The sequence below is a fragment of the Condylura cristata genome, unplaced genomic scaffold, assembly GCF_000260355.1.
Source record: "Condylura cristata isolate star-nosed mole 26May11 unplaced genomic scaffold, ConCri1.0 scaffold00023, whole genome shotgun sequence".
Taxonomy (NCBI): domain Eukaryota; kingdom Metazoa; phylum Chordata; class Mammalia; order Eulipotyphla; family Talpidae; genus Condylura; species Condylura cristata.
This window is the reverse complement of record NW_004567124.1, coordinates 10,697,448-10,722,240: the sequence shown is the minus strand read 5'-3', so window position 1 is coordinate 10,722,240 and position 24,793 is coordinate 10,697,448. Positions and strand designations below refer to the sequence as shown.

The 24,793-nt window shown below is 38.4% G+C and overlaps 1 protein-coding gene across 1 annotated transcript in view; it reads right to left on the bottom strand.

Moving 5' to 3' along the window:
- RORA (RAR-related orphan receptor A) overlaps positions 1–24,793 on the bottom strand; it is a 682,068-nt gene that overhangs the window by 147,010 nt on the left and 510,265 nt on the right. Inside the window, exon 2 of the mRNA XM_004687722.1 lies at positions 22,109–22,138. Within this exon, the coding sequence (XP_004687779.1) occupies positions 22,109–22,138 (30 nt within the window). The remainder of the gene's footprint in view (positions 1–22,108; positions 22,139–24,793) is intronic.

Genomic DNA, 24,793 nt, shown 5'->3' with positions numbered 1-24,793 from the left:
CATACAGAACTGGGGTACAGGCCAGAGACTCAGGGGCGGTGAGAGGCTTCACCAGAGACAGAGTGGGGAGCAGAACAGGCAGATCGATGAAGTACACTGCTGATGGGAGCAGCGGGCAGGTCAGGAGAGGTCTGCCCTGCCATGTGGTCACCTCCGGGGCAGGTGGGAATCGAACTCATACGGAAGTGGCTTTAGCTTCTCAGTGCAGTGCTTTAACCCGCTGCGCCACCAGGGAGGGCCTGATTCTGTTATTTTAGATGGCAAAAGGGACTTTACCAATGTGATTAAGTTAAGGATCTTGAGATGGGGAGATTATTCTGCATTATCCTGCTGGGCTCAACACAATCACAAGGGACCTTCAAAGAGGCAGGCCATAGGTTAAAAGCAGAAGGAAACCTAACTATGGAAGTACTGAGACAGAGGTAGAGGTTGGAAGATGTTAGTTGCTGACTTTGAAGATGGAGAAAGGGACCAAAAGGCAGGGAACGCCAGTGGCTCTAAAGCTGGGAAGGTGAGCATAGAAATTTCCCTTTGAGCCCCAGAAGATATTAGTCCTGCTTATACCTGATTTTAGTCCTTTGAAACTGATTTTGGACTTTTCACCTCTAGAACTATTGTGGCTTTTTTTGAGTCCCAGATTTGTGTTGTTTGTTACAGAAGTAATAGGAACCATCAATAGTAAATGTGTTCATCTTTTATTGCATCTCCTATGTCTAGCACACTGCTTAGTATATAATATTTGCTCATAAATTAATGTAATTAATTGAAAATGTAAAGGAAGGAAACCATGAGAATGGAATATACCAAATACATGGCAACTTTTTTAAAAAATCCCCTATTTTGGAGGATCTAAAGAACATTTTTTAAGGCTTAGCTGGGTAGACAGTCACCCAGGAATCTATGAGGAGACTCCAGCATGTAGGCAGCTTTAGATTAGCTTCTTAAGGTGAGCAAACTCTTTCCTGATATCCTGCGGAAGATACTATAGAGTGGCATAAAAGCATTTATACTCAAATGCTTTAAGAATATTTATTGCTTCCAGGGACTCAAAGCACCAGGAGGCAGGGAGGAAGACGTGGCAGCGCTCAAACTGTGTAGATACCAGCACATTTAACAACATCTGGAATATAGTAGGCACTCAACAAGTAAGTGGTTGAATGAGCTGCATTCAGAGTCAGCATAACACGACCCCATGTCTTCATCAAGTAGAAGCAATGTCCCACCACCTCTGCCTTCCCTGTCCCCTGGATGCCAATTGCAATCACACTTTATATAGCTTTGTAACTGAAGAGTAAATTAATAAAATCATCAGGCAACTATAGATCAGAGACATTCTGCAGGAGAAGGTGAGGGAGAGGGATCAGAGCAGGGGTGGAAAGAGTACAAAGGGACTATGGTGATAGTTCATGGGTGAAATGGTGGTCGGAATTTCACAGGGAAACTGTACATTGTACAAAAATGAAGGATGATATAATGAATATATTAAAAAAGAAAAAAAGGCAAAAAAACTCATTAAAAAGAGTTTAGTTAAAATCATTGATATAAATTTAAGTAATAAAAATTTTGTTAATATTGTTAAAAAAAGATGAACACAGGAGAGCCCACTTCAGGGCCAGCCCCAGTCTCAGACACACATACATATCCATCAACATGCACATGTATTTTGGGCACAGGAAATGTAGACCACAGCATTATAACCTTACCTTTTCTGGGGGCCCTCTCACTTGTTCAATTTGTGTGAAACTTTTAATTTAAAGAAGAAGAAATCAAATCATTCTGGCTGATTGAAGAATAGTTCCCCTAAGGAACTTAATACTTAATGGTTATATAGTGATTTACAGTCACTTCTTATTCAGGATTCTTTCAGATTTATCATAGAGGTAAAATCAATACCTTCTACCATACTGGAGAAATTTAGATGATTCATTTTTAAGGTATAAGAACAGAGAAAAGTTAATGATAAAGACTGAAAATAACTCCAGTTTTCCCAATTCAAGCTCTGGTTGACTCTTAGAATCATATTTAGAGACAGTGGTCTTGGAGATCATTTAGTCCTGCTTTCAAACTTGGCAGAAAAGAAAAGCTCAGGCATTGGTGGACTTTTCCAAAAAAACACTGACTAGGAAATTGAAGACTCAGGATAGGTGCCTAGGCTTCTGAATTCTGGATCCAAATATGGCACTATGATGGAGCATGACATTCGAGCCAAAAAGTGACAAAAAGCCACCAAAAGTGACACCAACCTTGCCTTCAAGATGTGGCTAGAAGGGAGATAACACATGTATATAAAAAGTGATGGTACTGGCCCTCCCTGGTGGCGCAGCGGGTTAAAGCACAGCACTGAGAAGCTAAAGCCACTTCCGCATGAGTTCGATTCCCGCCTTCCCCGGAGGTGACCACATGGCGCGGCATACCTCTCCTGACCCGCCCGCTGCTCCCCTCAGCAGTGTACTTCGTCGATCTGCCTGCTCTGCTCCTCTCTCTGTCTCTGGTGAATCCTCTCACCCTCCACATTTCTGGCCTGTACCCTAGTTCCATATGAATAAATAAATAAATCTTTAAAAAAAAAAGTGATGGTACAAAGAGAACAGAGATACAAAGGGATATAGATTTAAAAAGAATATTTAATCACTGACCCATGACATTAATATTTTTTCATACTATTCATAGTAATCAAACTTATGAAAGAATGAAGTTCTTCCTTTTTTCCCCAAGATTTCTTAAAACCAAGTTCTTGAACTACAATTTAATTAGGAATTTCACAGCACATGCTATTTGAGTATCCGCTTAATAAAATAAAAACAACTGAGCCAGACCATATAATGCGCATTGGGTGAAATCTTCCAGGCATGTGTCTCCTTGTCTGCCTATGCAAGTCAACTCAAGTGAGGCATTGCGGAAAAAAGATGTCTTTGAAGAGAAATGGATGAATCCACTGGTCACTACACAGGAGGATGATTGTCTTTCCCCCATTAGTCATGACTGCCTCTAAAATAAAAACAACATACTCAAATAACACACTGATAGAGGGAAGCTCTTGGTTTGGAACCCAACTATAGGGCATTAGAATAGAGAGATTATCACACACTAGAGAGACACTTTTTGGTACAGTTAGAAGAACAGGTTTTTGAGAAACACCTGTCTTGTGTTGACAGGACAGCACCAGTTAGCTTACAGAATGGCTACGAATGTTGCCACAGGGTGCAGTGAATATTAGAAACTACTGATCTCCAGAGTTTCCTGAACAATTAAAAGCCCTGCTCTATGGACTGCCAGGTTGGAGGTTGAGTCATGAAAGAAGCGATGAGGTGAGCTTCCCAGCAACCTGTGCTTCTACTTCATTCTGATCCTCTCTTTCCTCTTTCTCCTCTCCACTTTCCCTTCTTCCACTTGTCATCTGGGATATGGGTATCTTAGTGGACTTAAGAGTAGCTTATGCTGCTTCTGCCAGCCCCCAAAGGAAACGGACACTCCCATGTCAACTACCAACTAGGCATCTGCAGCAGATCTGGACAAAGGGACAAAACATATTCCCATGAACAAAACCAAGAGAAGCTGACTCTGTTGCCTTTAGTAGTCCCAAGGAGTTACTTTCTAGTCTGATTGTTCAAATCCAGGACTAAGTATATCTTAGATATTTTTTGCCATGTTTTTATTCTGTATACTTGGAATATTCTCTTCCTTCACTACTTAGAAATGTTCCTTAACCAGATCTGCACTCACAGTGATTTCCTTCTTCAGTGGAGAGTGGGTCTTCGCTGTTCTTAGCACTTGTATCATTTTGTTCTTTTTTGTCTCTGCCCCCCACCATTCCCTCCAAACAAAAGAGTGATGATAGTTGTAGAGAGTTAGATTTTTCTCTTAATATCCCCAGTACCTTCCACATGATTAGGAGATCAGTTAGATCAGGAGGGTTTCTGGATAAATGTACAAAATCTTTCTATTTTTTTTGGCATCTGACAGACTAGAGAATCCAGAGTTCTGAGCAAAGGACAGCAGAAAGAGGACTAAACTATGGCTGATCTCCTGGCAGACCATACCAACAAGGCAAAGTCCTTCTGTTTCTATTATATTTCTGCATCTATTTGGATAACTATGGTTTTAGAACCAGAGGACTGATCTTTATAAAACTCTTGAAAATACTGGGAAAGTGATTTTATAAATGTCAATCTCATCCTCTGCTTTCTTCATTTAACTATAAAATGAAAAAGAAGCTACACATTAGCAGAAAGTTTCTACTTTAAAGGGGCTGGCCATAAATGCTAAACAGAACCCATGTTTTCCCCCATTCAAAGGAAAAAATATCCTTAGCTCAACTATGATGCTTGGAATTAAAATCCAAAGGGCCTTTAGAAGGCATCACTTGGTCAAGTGTCCTCCCATCTGCCTAGACTGTCACTTGAACATATTGACCCACCCCTGACAGAAAGTCTATAGAAGGCAGAGGAGAAAGAACAGGCTGCAAACCTGCTGCAGAGCATTAACAAGAGCAGAATTAAAAATGATCACTTCTGGGACTTATCACAACTTGGCAATGCTGTTCAATAAAAGAAAAGATAATTTGGGCCCACACTACAGGAATGAACATCTGACACGCAGTCACTGGTCTGGATTTAGAAAACTGCTTTGATCCCCAGAGAGTAGATTGCTAATGAGTATTTTAAAGGACAAGATTGAGGGAGCATGACAGAGTTGAAAAGGGTATGGCTTTCGTAGGGTTGCAGGCTGGCTTCCACTCTTGTCAGGTCAAGTGGAACTGCCTTTGAACAAGGCGCTTTATACCTACCTCCCTGAGAACATGTTTTCAACTCCAATTTGGGGTATGGGGTGCATCAGATTTTTTCTGTTTTATCTGACTCTGACATCTGGGCATTTATGACTACAACAGTAAAACAAGAGCAACTAGCAGTACTCACAACATTTTCTTACGACAAACATAATTTTTCTTATCTCATGGCAACAATTAATGGGTAATGTTATAGAAATGCAGATTTATATATTTACGAGGTCATTCTCAATTTCTCAAATTTGATTACAGTACGTCCTTGTCACCACTTTAACATTAAATAATAATTGCCCAAAACTTAAATGTAAAAATAATCATCTTATAACCTATAGACAATAAGAAGGCGAAAAAGTTATCTTATTAACTAATTTTCAAGTGTATGTATTGATGGAATAATATAATTCGTCTCAGTATACTCATACCCCACCCACTGAAAAACAGTTGCTATTCTAGTTCCACCTCTTCCCAGTTTCACCCCATTTTTTTTTCTGGTAGATCTTAAATAAACCTCAGATACCTTGTCATTGTACCCATAGTTACTACAATCTTAATCTCTGATGACATTTTTTTCCTAGAAAAATATAAGAAGAGGGTTCATTGATGAAGACCAAAAAAAAAAAAAAAAGCCCAAAACAAACAAAAATGCCAACCAGTTGTTATTAGGCCTGACGATAGTATAAAGAATTCCTTACAATCATCTCAAATACCAGTCAACATTCAGATGGTTTATCAGTCATCTAATTTGTTTTTAGTTTTTGCTTGAATCAGCATCTAAACAAGAGCAGAGGGTCCTTTGTCCTTTAAATGTTTCTTTTAGATGCATATTACTCAAGCACATTGTATCTGAACATAGATATTACTGAAGGCCACCTTCATTGCTACTAAGTGTTTCATTTTTTGAAATGTCTGATTCCTAGAATCAGACACACATTTAGTTAAGGCTCAGAACTGGAAAAATATCACTCAATTCTCAGTTTTCGCACAAGCATAAATAACTTAGCCAACATTAACTGCATGCTTTAAGGCTATTTTGTTAAATTTTCTAACATTCTCAGGAAGAAACATCTCTGAAAAACCTTAGCAATCTCGGTTTTAACATCACTGAAGCTGAATTTCCTAGGTTCTAGTGCAGCCCAGTAGCCCACTTGCAGTTGTAGCTTCATCCTCACTTCAAAAAGAGACATCTGATTGAACCTGGTGAGCATGCAGCCGGTTTTGTAAACAGGGCTAAGAGCCTGCCACAGTAGTGGAATCCGACTTTTGGAAAGGAGGAAGTTGAACAGTTTGCTCCATTTGTTTCCACAGGCCTCGCTGGTAACACACAGGCATTGCTGTGACTCATAACTAGAAATACTGTTTTATAACACCAGCCTATGTTTTGTAACACACACCAAAACAAAATTAAAAAAAAAAAAAAAAAGCTATTTAGAAACCAAAACCAAGTCTTGCATCTGGGCATTGGAATCAAGATCTCAAGATGTCAAAGTGGCTATTTCATCCAGATCAAGCAGGCAAGGCCTGCCTTATCCCTTTGCTTGGCAAGAAAGCACAAGCTTCCTGCCGCTGCACATGCCCACAGGAGGAGCAACCAGGAATTTAATTTTCTTAAAACAGAAGCATTTTCAGACTTGTGTTTTCCTGGACAGCTGCCTGGTGGCTGTAATACATAATAAGGGCGTGTAATTGACAGTAATGTGAATCACTCACTGAAATTCTGGCAAAAAAACACGGAGTTATTTTTTTCCAGGAAAAAATTAAGGAGCAGATCCATCCTGTCCATTGAAAATAGCAATTACTTTACATTTCAATTCATTAGCTACCTTTATATGAAAAAAATCACTGTAATTTGCACTAACGATCAGCCTATGTTGAAAAGAAGTAACAGGGTTGCACAATACATGCAATCGGATGGGCTTGGTCAGACATAATCTGTGAAATGGCAAATTTAGATGGGTTACTTGATAGGGCATCCATGGGATTCCTCTCCCAAGAGTGAATTACAAGAGACTATCCTTGCCAATGATTTCGCCACTTGAAAAGCTGCTATCAGCCAGGACCTTGTAATTATTATGGTAATACCCAGGGCAGACTGATCAAGCTGCCATTGATGTCCATGGGCAGTTTCAGAATTCCTTTCACAGACACAGGGATGTCCAAAAGAATGGCTGGGGATTTTCCCAGGTAGGGGCTGTCGGAACCAGGGAAGCTTTGAGACCAGGCACAGTCTATTAATTCTCTTTGAATACGGGAAAGAATGATTTGCATTAACTTCACTATGCACCTGAAAGGGCCTCTCATTTCTAACACAGAGACAAAAAACTGAAGCCTGGAAAGCCATGAAGATTGAATTCCACTTAGATAAACCCAAACTCCATCTGAACTCTACAGGTTCAGATATTTGTCTGAACCTTCAGCATCTGTGAAACTAACTAGAAAGCCCTTGTTCAGCTCAGCAAGCTGTCTTGGCTTATGGAGTTGGAGGCACTAGGGGTATTCTGAAATATGAAAATCCCAGAAGCAATGGAAAAAAACTTGGGGCATTAGAAGGCTGGGGTTGGGATGGGGGAGATGTATTTTGATCCAAGGTTGAAAGAGGAGAAACACTTAGCTCATTCCCTCCATCTATAATATTCCATGAAGACAGTTTGGATTGATGTCTCGTATTGGGGTCCCTCATTATTTGAAGTAAAACTGAAGTCAGATTTCATTAAATCAGTTGTTATGTTGGCATTTTGAAAAATAAACTAAAAATTCTGTACTTTACCACTAATTATTACGGAGAACATTTTTTTTTTTTTTTTCATATGGCAGCAATGGGGGATGGGACTGTTGGCTCACGGTGACTCTTATCTTTGACAACTGCCACTAATCTTCCACTTAACTCTGAGTCCATTTGCAAATAGTTGTTAACAGGCAAAATGAGGGTAGAATCCCATAAGCCACTAAAAAGAGACTTATTATTCACATAAAAAGGTCATGCAAAGTAATTCATATGCTATATCTCAATTACAAAAATTCCCAGACAGGCAGAAAGCCCTGTGACTTGTAGTATTGGTTTGTAAAATGATACAGTTCAGAATCTGAAATGTAACATGTAATATGTACAGTGAGTTCTTTGCAAGCATTCTTTTTCTTCCTATATGAGTACATTCTATGTGAGCCCAAATAGCTGGAAATGTGTTATTTATTTTTATAATTGACAAAAATGTATTAGGTATCTGGAATGTCCATGTGTGGGAAATAAAAACAATATATGGAATTGTACACACATATGACTTAAAAGGCACATATTCAGGGCCAGAAATTCTAATGAAGAAACTTATTCAACAGAATTTTTTTTATCTTCAGCATTTGCAATTCTGGGATAAGCTGAAGCCAACCATATATTATTAGCTTAAATACAAGCTAAGTGATGAAATATGTGTTGTTTCAAGTGTGTTTCAAGTTGTTTCAGAAAACATGTTGCCCATAGTAAAATGTGAATGGTTTATTAATAAGTGAAAAGTTAAGCATTTAATGTCCACTTTCTCTGTCAAATGGTGAATGTGGGCCCTCCCTGGTGGCACAATGGGTCAAAGTGCAGCACTGCAAAGCTGGCCGCACCTGCTTAGTGCGAGTTTGATCCCCGGCCAGGGAGGTGACCCACATGGCGCAGCAGACCTCTCTGTCTTGCCCACTTCTCCCCTCAGCATTGTATTTTGTCGATCTTCCAGTTCTGCACTCCACTCTGTGTCTGGTGAATCTTCTCGCGGCCCCTGTACCTCTGGCCTGTACCCCAGTTCTGTAAGCATAAATAAATAAATCTTAAAAAGAAGATGAATGTAATGTTCACCTTAGCTCTCCTATTGTGATGGGCCACCACACCACTCCCTTAACATTTGAGGCTCCAAGCTCCTCATGATCTGGAATGTTGGCACCAATGGCTCAGAGTAGAGTGGTCCCTAAGACTTGCCTCAGTCCAAAGGAACTGCCTTGCCCAAGGTCCTGCTCCTCCCTGAACATTTGGCATCTAGTGCCTGGCTGATAATAGGGTAAAAATACCCCACCTTCTTGCCTCAATTTGAGACATCTTTCAAGGTCACCCTCCTCTGTGGCATCTGCTGAACTCAGACTGAAAAGACATGACAGTTCAATTTCTCCTTCTGCCCAGTGCAAATTTCTTCACCCCTTCCAGGTGTTACTCCTAAAAGCATGCCCCATAAACTGGCTGTGAGTGAAAGAGTCTCAGAGTTTCAGAGTCTATTCTCTAAGTCTATGCTATCCATTTATTTAAAAAAAAACTTTAGTGGGGTCCTCCCTGGTTGTGCAGTGGGTTAAAGTGCAGCATTGCAAGCCAGCTGCAGCAGCACTTCAGTGTGAGTTTGATCCTAGCCCCAGGGGTGACCCACATGGTGTGGCAGACTGCTTCTGCCTCGTCCACTGCTCCCCTCAGCAGTGTTTGTCAATCTGCCTGTTCTGCACCCCACTCTGTCTCTGGTGAATCCTTTCACCCCCTGCACCTCTGACCTGTACCCCAGTTCTGTATGAATACATAAATAAATCTTAAAAAAAAAAAGCCTTTAGTGGAGTGACAAGTTGGGAATAACGATGAATTTTAGATGAGAATCTGTAGAAACTCACTTTATTCAGTGTGAGGTAGATGCCCCCTAAGATTTATGCCAAGAGGGGTGATTTCAGATGTTTTCTAAGTCTGGCTTTGGAAGGTGCACTTACTTAATGGTGATTATACAAAATTTGAAACTTTATGATGAGGTTTTATTATTGTGTTAACATAGATAAATCATGGACGTGTGTAGAAACTTTTCCCACGTGCAAACATGAAAGACCAACTCTTATGTATCTCAGGGGCATATTAACCCAACTTTCTGGATTTCTTGCATACAAGTGAGACTTTGGGATAGAATAAAGAACTCACTCATCATCATCATTAGAGAACAGGTTTAGCACTAGGAGAATCTTAGAGAATGGGACCCATATTGGTTATTTTGTTCATTAGAAATTTAACTTAAGAGTAGTACATCCATAGTACCCCTGGTAAAGCAATTTAGGGCAATAAAAACATATCCTTCTAAGTGATACTTTCCCCCAGTGGCTTCCATAATGAAAATGAGGACATTTTTCCCATCTCTCAAATCATCTCAGTTATATGCAGGATTAGGTAACGTCCACAAATCAGGCCATGGAAAGTTCTTTGATGCAGACCTATCAGTCAGAAGTCTTTGGGGTGGAGAGGGTGATAGTCTGTACATATGCATGTACACAATTTTCCCTTTCCAACTGGAAAACCATAGTTTGGACTGTCTTCTGGGACAGTTTCTATTTTGAATGCACTTTGCTTTGTGAAACTGCAGCACAAAATGATGATCGCTCCTCCCACTGTCCCACTGAACATCTTCATCTGAGAAAGAAAAGGCTATAGGATATGGTGTTTTTACCAAAAATCAACTCGAGAAGCCCAAAACATCCTCGAAGCTGAAAAAGTTAGTATTTAAATTTCAAATGAAGAGATGGACTTTACATTGGAGGCAAAAGGCATTTATTCTTCTTTTATAATAATTTCAAAGTACTTTCTGACCTTGGAAGAAAAGAAAATCAGTGTTATGATAGAATTGGTTAGGTCATTGCCTAAGGAGGCATTAAAGGCCACCAGGAAATAAATTGAAATTAAAATAAAAATAGATTCTTTTATTGGGTCACATCGTACCCTCTCATTTACAAGCAAGATTTCCACTCAAGGAATTGATACTTCAGGGGATAATTTTGTTCCTCTTGTTTTCACTCAAGGAGAAGTTACAAACAAAAGTAGGGAGGAAGCTATCTATAAAGCTTAAAATACAGAAAAATCTGAGGAAAGTGATAGAAACTATGGTTCTGTGTAGCTACATGTGAAGGAGACAAGTTTTGAAATCATTGTTGCTGCTAAGTTAAAGAAACATGTTTACATTCTAAGTCAGACAAACAGCAATATCATGTCTTCTGACCTTGAACAAGTAAATCCACTTTTTCTAGAACTTACCTTCCAGATAATCTATGACTATCAGAACATCTACTTCCTTAGTTTTTCTGTGACATATTACTATCACTTTTTCCTTTAAAAAACAGACAAACATATGATACTTGCTTTGATAGAATATACCCTCCATTTTAGGCAAGTTTAGCCAATACTTCTCTAGTTGGTAGGTTTTTGTTTTGCATGTAAGTATTTATCAGTGGTAATTGAAAATGTGTCTTTCCTTTATACTCTAGGATAGATTTAATTATCTGTTTAATAAAATCACGTATTGATAATGTAGACACACGGTGTTTAAGTTATCTCAGAAATATAAGACATTCACTTTAGAACGACAATTTTTTTTTAAAGCCTTCTGGAAGAGATTCTGACTTAAATTTTACAAACTGTTTAAGAAAACTTTAAGGCAATCAGTTCTAAAACTGAGACGCAGAACACTTATGACAAATTGCCAGGCATTAAGAAAACCCTTTATGTTTTAGTATTTGCTTCCAAAATATACACAGTACAATTCTCACAAATAATTTCAAATGATAAGTATCTGTTCACTCTTATTAACTGTCAACAATGCAAAAGATCATTATTTTTCTCCACACGCAAAAGTTCAAGAAGAGTATCTGGTCATGTAATTATGTATGTGTGCATGCACACATACACACACGTTTAGAATCTGCAAATATTAATTGCACACAGAGCAGACACAGTCAGCGTGCTTAAGCCCAAGGGTCACAAAAATAATTAAAACATATCTAATGGGACAAAGTTTTACAAACAACTTTTCTACAATATATTCTCTGTACCATCACCTTAACAAGTACTGTGGGTGCAGAGGACCTACAGCAATTAACTTAACAAGGGTTGGAGAAGACTTTGCCTGGCAGATCCTATTTGTGTTCTTGGTCTTTGATGGAGCAGTAAGATTTCTACAGTACAGAAGTTGGAAGAACATTCCACAACAACAAGACACAGCAGAAACAAAAGCAGTACATTAGGTCTATGCACAGTCTTCTAGGAATTGGTCATTGAAGGCAGTCAATACTGCCAGCATGGTAGAAGTCAAGGAACGAACAATGAAAATAGGAAGCCCAGATAGTCAAGGGCCTGAGTTTTCTACTAAATAGTCCAGACACCTCAGGCAATGGGAACATTCTAGAAGGTTAGGGAAATGAAACAAGATCTTCCTGATAGTAAAATTCCAAAGCAGGGCATACTTTTTCTTTTCTTCTTCATTTTTCTTTTTTTAATTTGGGGAAGGAGGAGCAGGTATTGCTGAATGTAAAGACTGTATTTTCTAATACACCCAGTCTCAGCAAATAGAGTTTAGTCGAGGCATATTCTTCTAGAATAATTCTTAGCCCTTAGACAAGACTTTGATCTTGTCTGTGAACAATGCACAATGGGCTTTCTTGATCTTGGTGTTGTACTGCAATAATAAGACACAGCAAAAGGAGTATTGAGCCACATCTGTGTGCTCTGCTCTGTAGATTAACTGTTTGACAACACTTAAAGCTAGAGAAATAGCTCAAGCCGAATCCATCACTAACAACTCTATATGGTTTGTTGTTCCTGAGTCTCCTAGTCACTGGAGTCCAAGTCTGACTCCAGTCTGGTTTAGTGGTGAGCCTTATGGCCAAGGACTTCCATTACATTTAAAAACCAGCCTATTGAAGCCCTTTCAAGCCAAAACATCATATTGATGATATGAATAAAAAACTTATTTTTCCTCCTACCTGCCTACATTTATTAGAACTGTGTACATTTATACACTGAGTGAATAGTAAATAATGCATTATTAATTTTTTATGTTTTGATTCCTCTTCAGGACAGTCCCTTGTGGCAGGAAAGTGGTTAGTTTGCAGGTAGGAGAAACCTACTACTAAAGAGAGAAAATAATTGGCAATCATTGTTTTGATGGAATCATGGACAGAGTGAGCAACAGCATTTCTTGGCCACTGCTCTCTTGGGGCACCCCAACAGCCTTGTTACCTATAGCAGACTTAAAGGTCCTCAATCCATGTAGATCAATTCGATTCCTGAGCCCGAATGACAAGCTAAACTCCCAATAATGCCTCACATAGGATTTTAAGCGACATCATCAAATAGAGAGGAACTTGTGCCAGTTAGATTTTGTCTCCTTAAAAATCAAGAGTAACAGTGGTAAGAAAGCAGTTTTTAACAAGGAGGAAAACCCTAGACAGTTGTCTCTTAGATTCTTCACCACGGCTTCAAGGACAACCAGGAAAAGAGCTGCTATTTGAGGCAACTTCATTATAAAATCATTTTTAATAAGCAATCTTAACAAAGAGAGGGAATACTCTTGTGGAGAAACCCTCCAGGGACCCAGAGGCTGCCCAGTTAAGTTATTAGGAAGTTTCACACAAGGGACCAAACAGCTATTTCATTGGCCTCAGGGGAGAGAGTTTAGTTTTCACCTGCTCTCTAGAGGCGCTGGTGTTATCCTGTCTACTAACAGCAGGGACTGGTAACAATCAATTATCCCGAAGCCCCAACTTGGCAAGAGAAAGTGAATTTTCAGTTTTGTCGACACAAAAGACACAATGTAAAAGAGACAGATAAATTAAGGCAATGTGGTTCATTATACACTGCAGATTTTTATGAGTGTGCAGCCAGTGAAAATGCCTCATCTGGATCGTAGTGTTCTTTAAGTGAAACAATAGAAACTCATTCTTGGAAAATGAAAAAATACCAATCAAGAGAAAAGGAAGTATAATTATCCTCTTATTGTACTGTCCAGACATAAAGGAAATCATACTTTGTGTTGCTGAATAAAACAATAATCTATGCCGCTGACTTTGTCCACCTAAGGTGTGTGTAAAGTTTGGAGTTTGGGGATCAAATTTTTATAAAGATATGTATAGTGGCACTAACAAGGGTTAGGAGACAGACTCCTGGTGTATTGCAGTCACCTCCAACCAATTAATAGGAGGAATGAAGGAGAAGCCAGGTGAACCATTAACGTTACAATTCAAAGGGCATACGTATCTTTCAAGTTTCACTGTTCATTTCACCCCTCAGATTTTAATGAAATGGCAAGAATTGGTCTTACAACTAGACCTTAAAACAAGGAAGATAGAGAAAAGAGCAAAATACTCTTTCTCTTTAATAATCAGCTCAGACCTCTCTTTTGGGACTACATTTTTCCTGCTCAATAAGCATTTTTTTTCTTCTTCTACACAGTTGATCAGAGGAAGACGAGAAAAGGATCTCTAGCTAAAGATAAGAATTTTGCCTGACTTCAGAGAAGGGACTGAAACATGGAAAATCTGATTCACTGAAATGACTGTGGCAATAAAGCAATATTCACAGGACACCATATTTTTCATACCTATCCTGTGGCTCCCCATCAGTTGTGAGATAAAGCCCAAAAAGCTCTCTGTTCTTCATGTCCTCTCTTTGCCTTATTAATACTCTACTGGAGTCTGACAGGTTGACACCATCATCTCCCAGCTCTCGATTGATCTCCCTCACTATACCCAAATCCTGACTATGCTTCTAGATCAAGCTCAGCTCACCGCTAATGTCCCCAACTCATATAGACAGTGCAACTTGCATCATAGTTCTGAAATTTCCTACAAGCTGTTTATTGGTAAATGTTCCCCAGGTGGGTCTGTTCTTTCTCCTCAGGTAGAGATACAACTACTGGAGTATAAGAATTAAGAGGGAAATTTCTGGTACTACAGGTGCTAGGCATGGAGTAGGGGTTAGAAATTAAGCTAATAGTCTTTTTGACTCCCAGCCTATGATCTTCCTATAGGATTTGGTTGTCTGATTTCTTGCTTTTCTCCCCTGAAAGCCTGGTGTTATAGAAATCACAATTATTCATCCTAAAATAGCCTCTCTTTCTTCCAAATGAAAATTTAAAATAAAAGATTTTTGAATTTAGTGTCTTTCACTGAAACTAAAACTGGATCCTCCACACTCTGGCACTTTCTGTTCGTTAACATATCTGTTAACTAAGTTATTAGGAACTAGACTCAATGCATAGGAGAGCAATGAGTAAACAAAGTAAAACAGGGGAAAAAAATCTATCTTTTCATTATAGGAAAAATGTTTTCTCTAAGATGGAAGTGAAGTGGTTGGAGAACATTCCACTGTAAGGAAGCTTGGGCCATAGGAAAGAGTAATTGAATAGTTTAGAAATGAAAACCTTAGTCACCATAATATGCAGACTTGGACATCAATTATACATTAAAGGAACATGTGGCTAAAATATACTTTCTGGTAGTAGATTTGATAGTGTAAAAATTTTCATGTAAGTAATAAAGATATTAGTGTAGTCTTTTTTTCATATTTCAAATACATCAGCACTTCTGCTTCTCCTATGTTTTTATTCGTTTGGCTACAAATCCCAATAAGGGAAGCTGATGTAACTAAAGTCAGGTATGCTTAAACATACTCCAAACCAAGATAATTAATTTTCTTATGCATCCTTTGATGCATTTTCATGGTTTTGTTAGCTTTCAGTTACTTTTCAGCGAAACCACAGTATCCTGAATCATATTACCTCTTAGTGGCAATGAAAGTTATACATGATTTTCAAATTGGTCTGACAAAAGAATAATGCACAAGTTTATAACAAATATCATTAATGTCTATTATTGACTTGATTGCAGTGGAAATGGGTTCATGTTGTAAGAAGCATACCACTAGTATGGTGAACACAGAGACAAAAGTAACCCCTTTTATTATTGTTTTATTATAGAATCAGTTGAGTTGTATGAACAGCATGTTAAATGGATGCCAGCTCTTTGATGAATTAGGTCAGATTGTTTAAAAGATAAGTAATGATGATTTTAAAATAAGACTATACTTCCCATTTTAAATTTAAGCTTAAATTTTTTTCTTCTCATTTAGTGGGAATAATAGAAGCAGTTGGTTTCTCATAATCTATTAGCTTGTCAAGCTTAGGATACTTTATAGATAAAATAGATTTAGTTTTAAATAAAACCAGAAACAAACCCTGACTCACTATAGGAATGACTACACTTGGCCTTCTTCTTATATTTTAGCATAAAAGACCACCCTAAGGAATGAAATTTTGTACTGTAGAAGTATTTTGGCTCAGCAGTTTGGTTTCAAGCCCTGGCTCAACCACATATTAATTAGTTGTGAGACGCTGGGCCTCAGTCTCCTTCCGTAAACGGGGATAGTAGCAATTCCTACCTCAGAAGATTGTGGTAAAGATTAAATAAATTAATACTTACAAAGTGCTTAGAAAAGCATCTAGCACTTTGTAAGTGCTCCATAACTATTATCTAACATTGAGATTGGAGATAATAGTGGCATTTATATGCATGCAAGGAATCCATGCTCATAAATGCTCTATTTTGAGTCCTGACTCTACCCATGATCAGCTGGATAAGTGTGCATTTTTTTTTAACTTCTCTAAGTTAACTTACTGATTTATCAGATCTTTTTTTTATAATGAGTTTTAAGTAGTACAGAGCTCATGGAGCTGATAGGTACTTCTATACTCTGTAGTTATAAATATTGAATTAGAAGTGAAGTAAACTTCTTAAAGAAAATTCCAAACATGTGCAAGAGTTTTAATAAATATATGATTAATCTATCCAGTTTATATTGGTACCTGATAGGATGGAAATTTAAGTATGTTCACAATCAAGATGTTTAATTCTCTATGTATCCTTTTGATAGATACTTCCACTTCCTGGTCATTCTTTTTAACTTTCATGGTTATGCTTGCCTTGAGTTAGGTTTTCTCTGTAGTAGTGATCATGAATATTAAAGAGGCACTCTTTAATATGTAATATTTAATGGGAAGGTACTCACCATCTCAATCTACTCTTGGAATCTATCCCATGAAATGGAAAGGCAGATACTTTCAGTTGAAATTCAATTCTTGAGATTGAGGTCTATTAACTACTAACAGGTTTACTTACTTGAATCAACCACATGTTCTGATGGAAACAGCTAATACTTTGTTTTTCTATGGAATACAGAGGTTTCCATCGTGAACTGTGGGTTCAAAGACTATGCAAATCTTCTGCCTTAGAAGACCAGAGTGGGCAGGATCAAATGCAGTTCATCTATATTTTAACATGAGACAGAAATCATGTTAAGCTCAGAAGGACTTGGCTGTAGTTGCACAAGCTGACTCTAAATAAGGCAGACATTTCTAGACAGTACAGGGGATTTTGACTCCCTTGGACTGGTTGATGTTGCTAGGACTAAATAGCTGTTATTCTGGTGAGAATGGGTGGAGATACACAGCAGGTGTTTTTAGCACCCAGAGTAAAATTCTTCCTTTTCCCTTCTTTGAAATATAGGTTGGATCACACTACCAGAATTCTGAATGATATGGCTAATTCTTTTATCCTCTCCCACACTTTCAGTTTAACATGTTTTTAAAGAGGAGTTGAATCTCCTGGAGATGGCACACTTGGCATTTGTGTCTCCATATTTTTTTCCTGTGACTGTATCACCTCCACTTTCTACCTAGTCTAGAAGCTCCTTGAAGACAAAGAATCTTTCGATACATAGTAGGTCTTTCTTCACAAAATGTTGTCCATTCATTTGGGCCTTCAAGAGCACCTGCATTTTGGTCATGTCCCTTTGTCAGCAAACTTGAGATGTGGGATGGTCAGTCTTAGCAAGCTAAGAATGTATCTTCTGGCTACTTTGTGAGCACATGGTTATTCTTGTTCCTGACTTTGTCAGTGTGTAGACAGGAGGAAAGCCTACTGAAAGGACTTCAATGTGGTTTCTTCTCAGGTCCATCCTAATGAAACAATGTGCCAGTCACTGACATTATAATTGCTGTGAGTCACACCATGAGTCACATGGGTTGTCATGGCAACTTATTAACCATATAACCAAAGTACCTTCCATTAACTTTGCCAAAAATGGTTCCTGAGTTTTCCTGGACTGTAAAAATAATGTGGGTGAGCTTCAAATTTGAGGTTGCTAAGAGTCTACAATCAAAAGGAATGGTCTCAAGAAAAGGCAAAGAAAATGAAAAAATAAGGTTATTCTAATTCTTGGACCTCCTGAGTAAATGGTCACAATCTTGACAAATTGTTGGGTTCATTTTGTGATATCAACAAATGCCTAAGGAGAGAAGGTTGAGGCCTCAAAACTAATTTTCTCTAAGTCAAATTCAAAGCCAAGTCTCTGGGGGAGAAAAGTGAATACATTAACCTATTTCACTTTAAATGATTGCAATAAACACTTTTTCTTCATGCAGAAACAAAGAACTATTTCTCAAAGAATTATTCTGATTTGCACTAAAATATTTTTTGCTACTGAGAAATAAAATATCTTTATAAATAACCCAGTGCTTTAATTTTATATTTTAGGTTTTGGCTTGCTACAAGCAAACAACTGACTATATACAAAATTATCCCTTAAAGGCTATTTGTATTAAAATTAAAATAATTCTGAAGTTAAGAAGCATATTTTATTTTTCTTTTTACTGGAGGAAAACAGACAATAAATCAGATTAAATTGATACATTTTCTCAATTGTTAACTGAGTGACCCGCAATTTTTGCATGCTTGTAAATGCCTGCCTATTTCTGAGTGTGGAAGAGAACAAGCAGAACAGACTTATACCGGAAGAATAAGGAATATAAACAAGGATGAGAACAGAAAGAGTGAGAATGGTCTGTTGCCTCTGGAAACAACCCAGGGTCCTACCAGGCACACTTTGGGTCTGCATTGTGGTGATTGGCAGGTACATTCTCTTGGGTTATGACTCTATGAGGCTAAATTTCCCAGTAGCTTGAATAACTAACAGGGTCTGTAGCATTTTTTTTTTTTTTACTTTTTGACCTCCATATTTGTCATCTTCTAATATTTTAGTGCATGCAAAACTATCCAAGCAGAATTGGATTAAGAAGTAAGGAGCAAATGACCAGTTGTTCTTGGCAAATAATAAAAAACTAAGACAACAACTGATGCCAATAAAAAGACATTTATCCACACGGTACTGTTTCAATGGGAAAGAGACCAGAACAAACTTGTGAAACACCAAAGCAAGAACAATCTTAAAAGTATCTAACCAAACACAGGTGCTATATAATCACCCTGAAAAATAGAAATTCTATATTGTCATGTAAAATTTATCTAATATGTCCCTATCCCACAAGAAAAAAAAAACTCCCTTTTATGTTCATACACCAAAATTTAACAGCAACATTTCCTATCAGTATTTGAAGAACACCCAAATATAAGAATTCCTTTACCACTTTGGTCATGATGACTGTTCTAGAAACTCCAAAGCCTTGCTTTCCTCCATTGGCCAAGTGATGTTAATGACAAGCAAAAAGTACCCTTCTCCAGAACTCAGAAAATCCCAAGTACTCCAAAGAATGTGGATTCCTAGAAGCTAGAAATCAGATTTCCTTCCTGGGGAATTTCTGCTTAAAGGACCCCAAATTATTATTATTATTATTAAGATTGTTAAGCAGTACCTGTACTTAACAAGGTGGCCTAAAATATTATCAGGTGCCATACTATTCAGGTTCATTTTATAGTTTTCACACCTCTGACTGGTATACTTGTGAGCTGACACTCTGGTCTGATAATATATTCTGCAACTGTACATGTTAATTTGTAAGTTGAACACTTCCTAACTGTAAGGGCAGTTAGGAAACCCAGATTGAATTTGCTAATGGGGGGTGACTTCAGCTGTCCATGATTATACAGTCAAGTCCTGACCAAGGTTTCCAGAACTCAGGCTAAAAATGGAAGTCTTGAGACAGTACAAAAATGAATTCATACACTCCACTGATAGTGAAACTTTTGAAGAATAGATGTCAAGATGATTTAAGAGGTGCTGGAATTTAACATCTAAGGAAAACTTATAGGCAAGTTAGGACAGTTCAGTTTTCAAGAAAAATTCGACGGATGCTAAAGAAGTCATTTGGGTGACCTTTTTAAAGAAAGAACTGATTGATTTTCTTTGTCCTCACAAGTTGTGGGCCCTGTAGAGATGCTAAGAGCAGAAATCCAATGGGCTGTCTGCTGAGCTGGGTGACAAAAACAATCTGCATGGTTAAGTGGCATGGAAGACTCACTACCATGCATCTTAGACAATTCAATTTCTCCTGGGCACATGCAAACGTCTGTGCCAACTGTCTCCTCGGGTGCTATTCTTCCCCACTTTACATTCGGACATTTTATTTTGCTCCCTCTTCCATTATTTGAGAAAGTAAACATCAACCAAAACACCAAGATGACTCCTGTCCCAAATTCTAATACCTGTATAACATAAAGGAAACTTTAAGCCTACCTAATTTACTTTATACTTAATGTCTTAAAATTTTCCATGGCTCAAAAGGCTCTCAGAATCCACCCACTCCACCTATATGTTGCTTTTGTTTACAGCTAGGTATGCTTGTCAGAGTCTGCTGAAAGGCCAACTTCGTTACAGTGCCTCTTCCTGGGACTTGAGGTTTTCTCTTACTAGCCACCACTTCCATGCTGTCACCTAAGTCCTTCCATAAATCCAACCACAGATTATTATTTCTTCAATGGGCTGATGCAATTATTCTCAGGGAGGACAGCTCCTTGAAGGTTCCAACAGAAGAATGGTATAGATATTAGCCAACATCTACAGTCACTGTCTTATTAGTTGAGGGGTACTCTGTGTAACAGTGGAATTGAACTAGTGGTTTTGTCCACTTATTCAGGCACCAAGTCATAGTGCAAATAGTGGCTTTCTGAATATTGCCAGGTGGTCAGGAGTTTGTACCCCAAACCACCATAAACAATAGGCACAATCATCCACCTCTGTTCAGGAGAGGCCCAGGACTGAGCTAGCAGAAAGACTGAATTACTTACCACCTCTAGAGTGGGTCCCTCCAGGCCAGGGACGAGCTCATGGGCAAGGCTGTGCAAGGAAGCGCTCTGTACCATGCCTGCCCTGCGGATATACAGAGGACTTCAGTCTCCTGCACTGTCAATCTCTCAGTCATCATGAGCTCAATTATGCACCGACAACAGCAAGAACAACGACGACGACGATGACAAAACAACCCCCAAAAATCGAAGGGCCACAGACTACCCTGGTGGAGGGACGGACAGCTAGCTGGAACTGTGCATTGAGAGCTGGAAGGTGCTGTCCTAAGCATGTGTCCATTAGAGGCCTGACCTTTCGATCTTTCCTCAAACAAACATTCCATTGAAGCCCATGGGAGAGCCACGTGGAGCGACTATAGGACTCGGTGCTAATCGTCAGGCAGCTATTGAATTTGGTAGTTTAATTTTTTTTCTTCACTTTTGTGCTTCTACAAATACAGATAGACAGACAGACAAACCCAAGAGCAGATTTCAAGAATCAACTGAGGCACAAGATAAACTATTTTGATGTTACACAGATTTTTTTTCCCCCAAATGTTTCACATGAAACCAAAAATCTTACAAGCATTATTTGGAAAAGTTGGGGGATATGACTTTGTCAGCCCTAAATTGTGCCATAAATATTTCCTCTGCTTGCCTTAGAAGGATGCCCAGACATATCTCATAGGTAACACATATCTATTCAAAACAGTTACCAAATTCTAATGACACTATTAACTCAAAGTCTAAGTAATATGCTGGCCAAGTACAATGAAAGTTGACTGCCTACACCAATGACATATTCCTTTCATCCTGAGGTTCAAGGCACAGTCAAACATCGCTCAGATTGCAAATCACAACACTTTACACTGACGTGAACTTGTAAACTTATGGTATCGTTTGAATGAAGGCAATTGATGAAAGCAGTTGAACCTGAGAAGTGGGAATGAATACAGAGGATAAGACCAGTGCACTTTTCCACATCCAACTACCGATGCCATTTACCAGTGTCCTCATAGGACACACTCATGGTCGAGCGACAGCGCCTCTATTCCCAGTCAGTGTCTCTGCTCCACACACACAAGCACAAAACAGCATAAATTGTGAACTGGTGGTGAGTAAAAGGAGACCAAAGTTTAAAAGAAATCGAGGTGATGTTTCCTAGAAACATACCGGCTCTTGTAAGAAGGATCCTCAGTGAGGGCGACTGGTAAGTAATTAGTTGATCCCCCAGCTAGATTTCTCTAAGGTTTAATGGTTCGAGTCACCAGAATTCATCAAAATTTATCTCTAAACTGTCTTGAACACACACTCAGTACAAACAGGTGGAGAGGTACCACTTCCGACAACTACAGGTAGAAAAGTATGACCTCTGTTGACCATGGAGCACAGCTGAAACATAAGTTTATACTTGGAGGGTCACAGCAGCCAGACATATGCGAATTCCAACTCTTCAGAAAACTTTGGACAAAAAAAAAATGCATTACTTACATGTATGCGTCTTCTTCGTTACTGAGATACCTAGAAGAAAACAAATAAAGGGAACGGTAAGAAAATGTAATGTGTAAGCTTCTTTGAATGCACTCAAGAATGCACTCTGCCCACACGGTGATCTAGAGACAAGATTACTCTTGGTCACATACAGCAGTGACACTGGCTGTACCCCACAGCAACGCACCCCCGAGAGACTGGACAGGGAGCACTGCATACTGGCTTAAGAGCTAAGGAGGTAACAAGAAGCAGCACAGACGATAATTGAACAGGTTGAGAGAAGGCTCTTTTTTATTTTAAGTAGGGGTGATGATCAGGTTTATAGGCAGAGTGGGGAAGATTTAAGGCCCAGGAGAGTGATGACAATCTACTCAGACAAGAGTGAGCTGAGCAACAGACCAATTAATTTGCTATGGCCATTGATTGTGTTTACTTTTTAATGAAAATGACTCTTCCTGCTCACATGAAGCATAACATTTAACGATGAGGGAAAATACATCCACAAAATGTACCTATTTTTCCACACTTATTAAGATCCAAAGGAAATGGATGCTACTTCTCGGCAAATAACACCAAGACAAACACATACTCCATGAAAATATGAAGGACTCATGAGTCACCACACTTGCTGGTTCTAAGATGATTTACAGAGAGAAGATGACAAATGCAACTAAAAAGACATGGCACATAAGACAACAGAAAGATAGCATGGGTGCATGCTTTGACATCAAAAGCACTATGTCTGCTTCAGATCTTTCCATTTTGAATTCTACGCTTCATTATTCTTGGGGGATGTTCTTGAGACCAAATAGGCTCAAAGTAATAAAACTGTCGAAAACATTTAGCCTGTGACTAAGAACTGTGGTAAACCTTGATTTTTTTTTTTTCCTCTTTCAAGTTATTAAGAGAACTACTTAACCCTCCTCTGGAAAGTAAAAGTTGTTGAAAGATTTGGCACCCACATTAAACCTATTACCTAACTAAGGAACATATCGTACAGGGAAGAAATCCGTTATGAAAATTCACAGGAGATGTTAAAAATTGTTAGTTCCAAAGTTGTGCGCCAAGACCAAAATCACACACTTGCTCCCTCCACAGTTTTCCGAAGGACTTATTTAGGGAAGCTGAAATTACATAGCCCGACTCAAATTCTTTTTTCCCCTTTTATTGAGGAAAACTAAACTATTGTTTTTCATCATGTTGGAGTTGGCTGCGCAAAGTGAAGTTAGAACCTTCAGCAGAAAATCTTGAAGCCTTTCTCACATGGGAACTACAAAAGTGTTCTAGAAATTTTTGAAATAAGTTTATCATGGGAAAGGAACTTGCCCCAACAGTAACAGTGAGTAAAGTTTAAAATCTGAATATAATTTGCAACTCCAGCTCATGAAACCAGCACCCATAAACTGATACATTAGTGCTCCTTCAGCATTATGAGAGCTATAGGTGTACTTTCCTTAGGAAATAAAGCTTTCTGTAAAATCACTTTGAAGAGAAAGCGCTTATGCTGTCACTCCTGATTATTCAGAACCTCCACACAATTGGATTTAACACAGCCCCAAACAGACCTATCTATATTCGCTGAGTGTGGAACTATTTTCTCCTGACATCCAAAGGCCTGATGAAAATACCACTGCTTTGACTTTTCTACTTAAATTTATTATACAGTGTGATGCAGTGTTCTCATCAAATATTTTCATGATGATTACATTGATAATAGATTTTTGAGAATATTTCTGGGAGAGCTGCCTGATGTTTCAGATCATAGTAACACAGAGCTAATGCTTCCATCTGTCTCTTGGAGAAAGCAGGACTTCCAACAGCAACACACACAGTCCCTTAGTTTTGTTTAACTGCCAACTAGTGATCACTATAAATAGGTATAAGTAAGGCTTATACCTATCTCAGAGCTGCCAGATTTAGTGGACAGAAAAACAGGAAGTCCAGCTAAATTTGAATTTCACATACTAATTTGTTGATATAAAATTCAGATTTAATCTGGCAGTTCTAATCTGTACCAATATGATATGAATTTTATTTATGATGTACAATGAAGAGTATGTCAATCAATGAATAAATTTTAAGAAAGGCTTAACACCACACCCCTCTCACAGAAGTAATATTTAAAAGTGTATTATGGAGATTGAACTGTGTATAACATTTAATTTAAAAAAATCTATGATAGCCGTTATAAAGACAAACTTCCATTTCCCTTGGAGAAAAATCTAACAAACACAATGTGTACACACAGAAGAAAAATTTAATAGAATTGTCTGAAAATTTACTGGAATTTCCTTCCTTCTCTTTGGGGGAAAAAAATTGTCATCACATTGATGTTACTCCTTTCTCTATAGAAACTCTAGTGCTTCATATTGAGGGACTCCATGGAAGTCTGAAAACAGCATTTTCATCTCACAGATAGGAAAACAGAGATTCAGGAAAGTTTTTTTAGCACATGAAAAAGTTTTCTGTGAAAAGGTAATATTAGTCTACAAGGGCATCCACCGTACATATTTAAAAACCCTGTTATATATAGTGCCTCTCAAGAGAGTAAATATTCAAAACCCCCATTTACTCCCTGGAGAATTCCACTCAGCAGTCAGTTCTGTAAATAATTTAAACCCACAGGGCCTTCACCCTCTACCCCCTCCTGCTTTTCCTAAACCAGGAAGTCCCACCTAGGTTTGA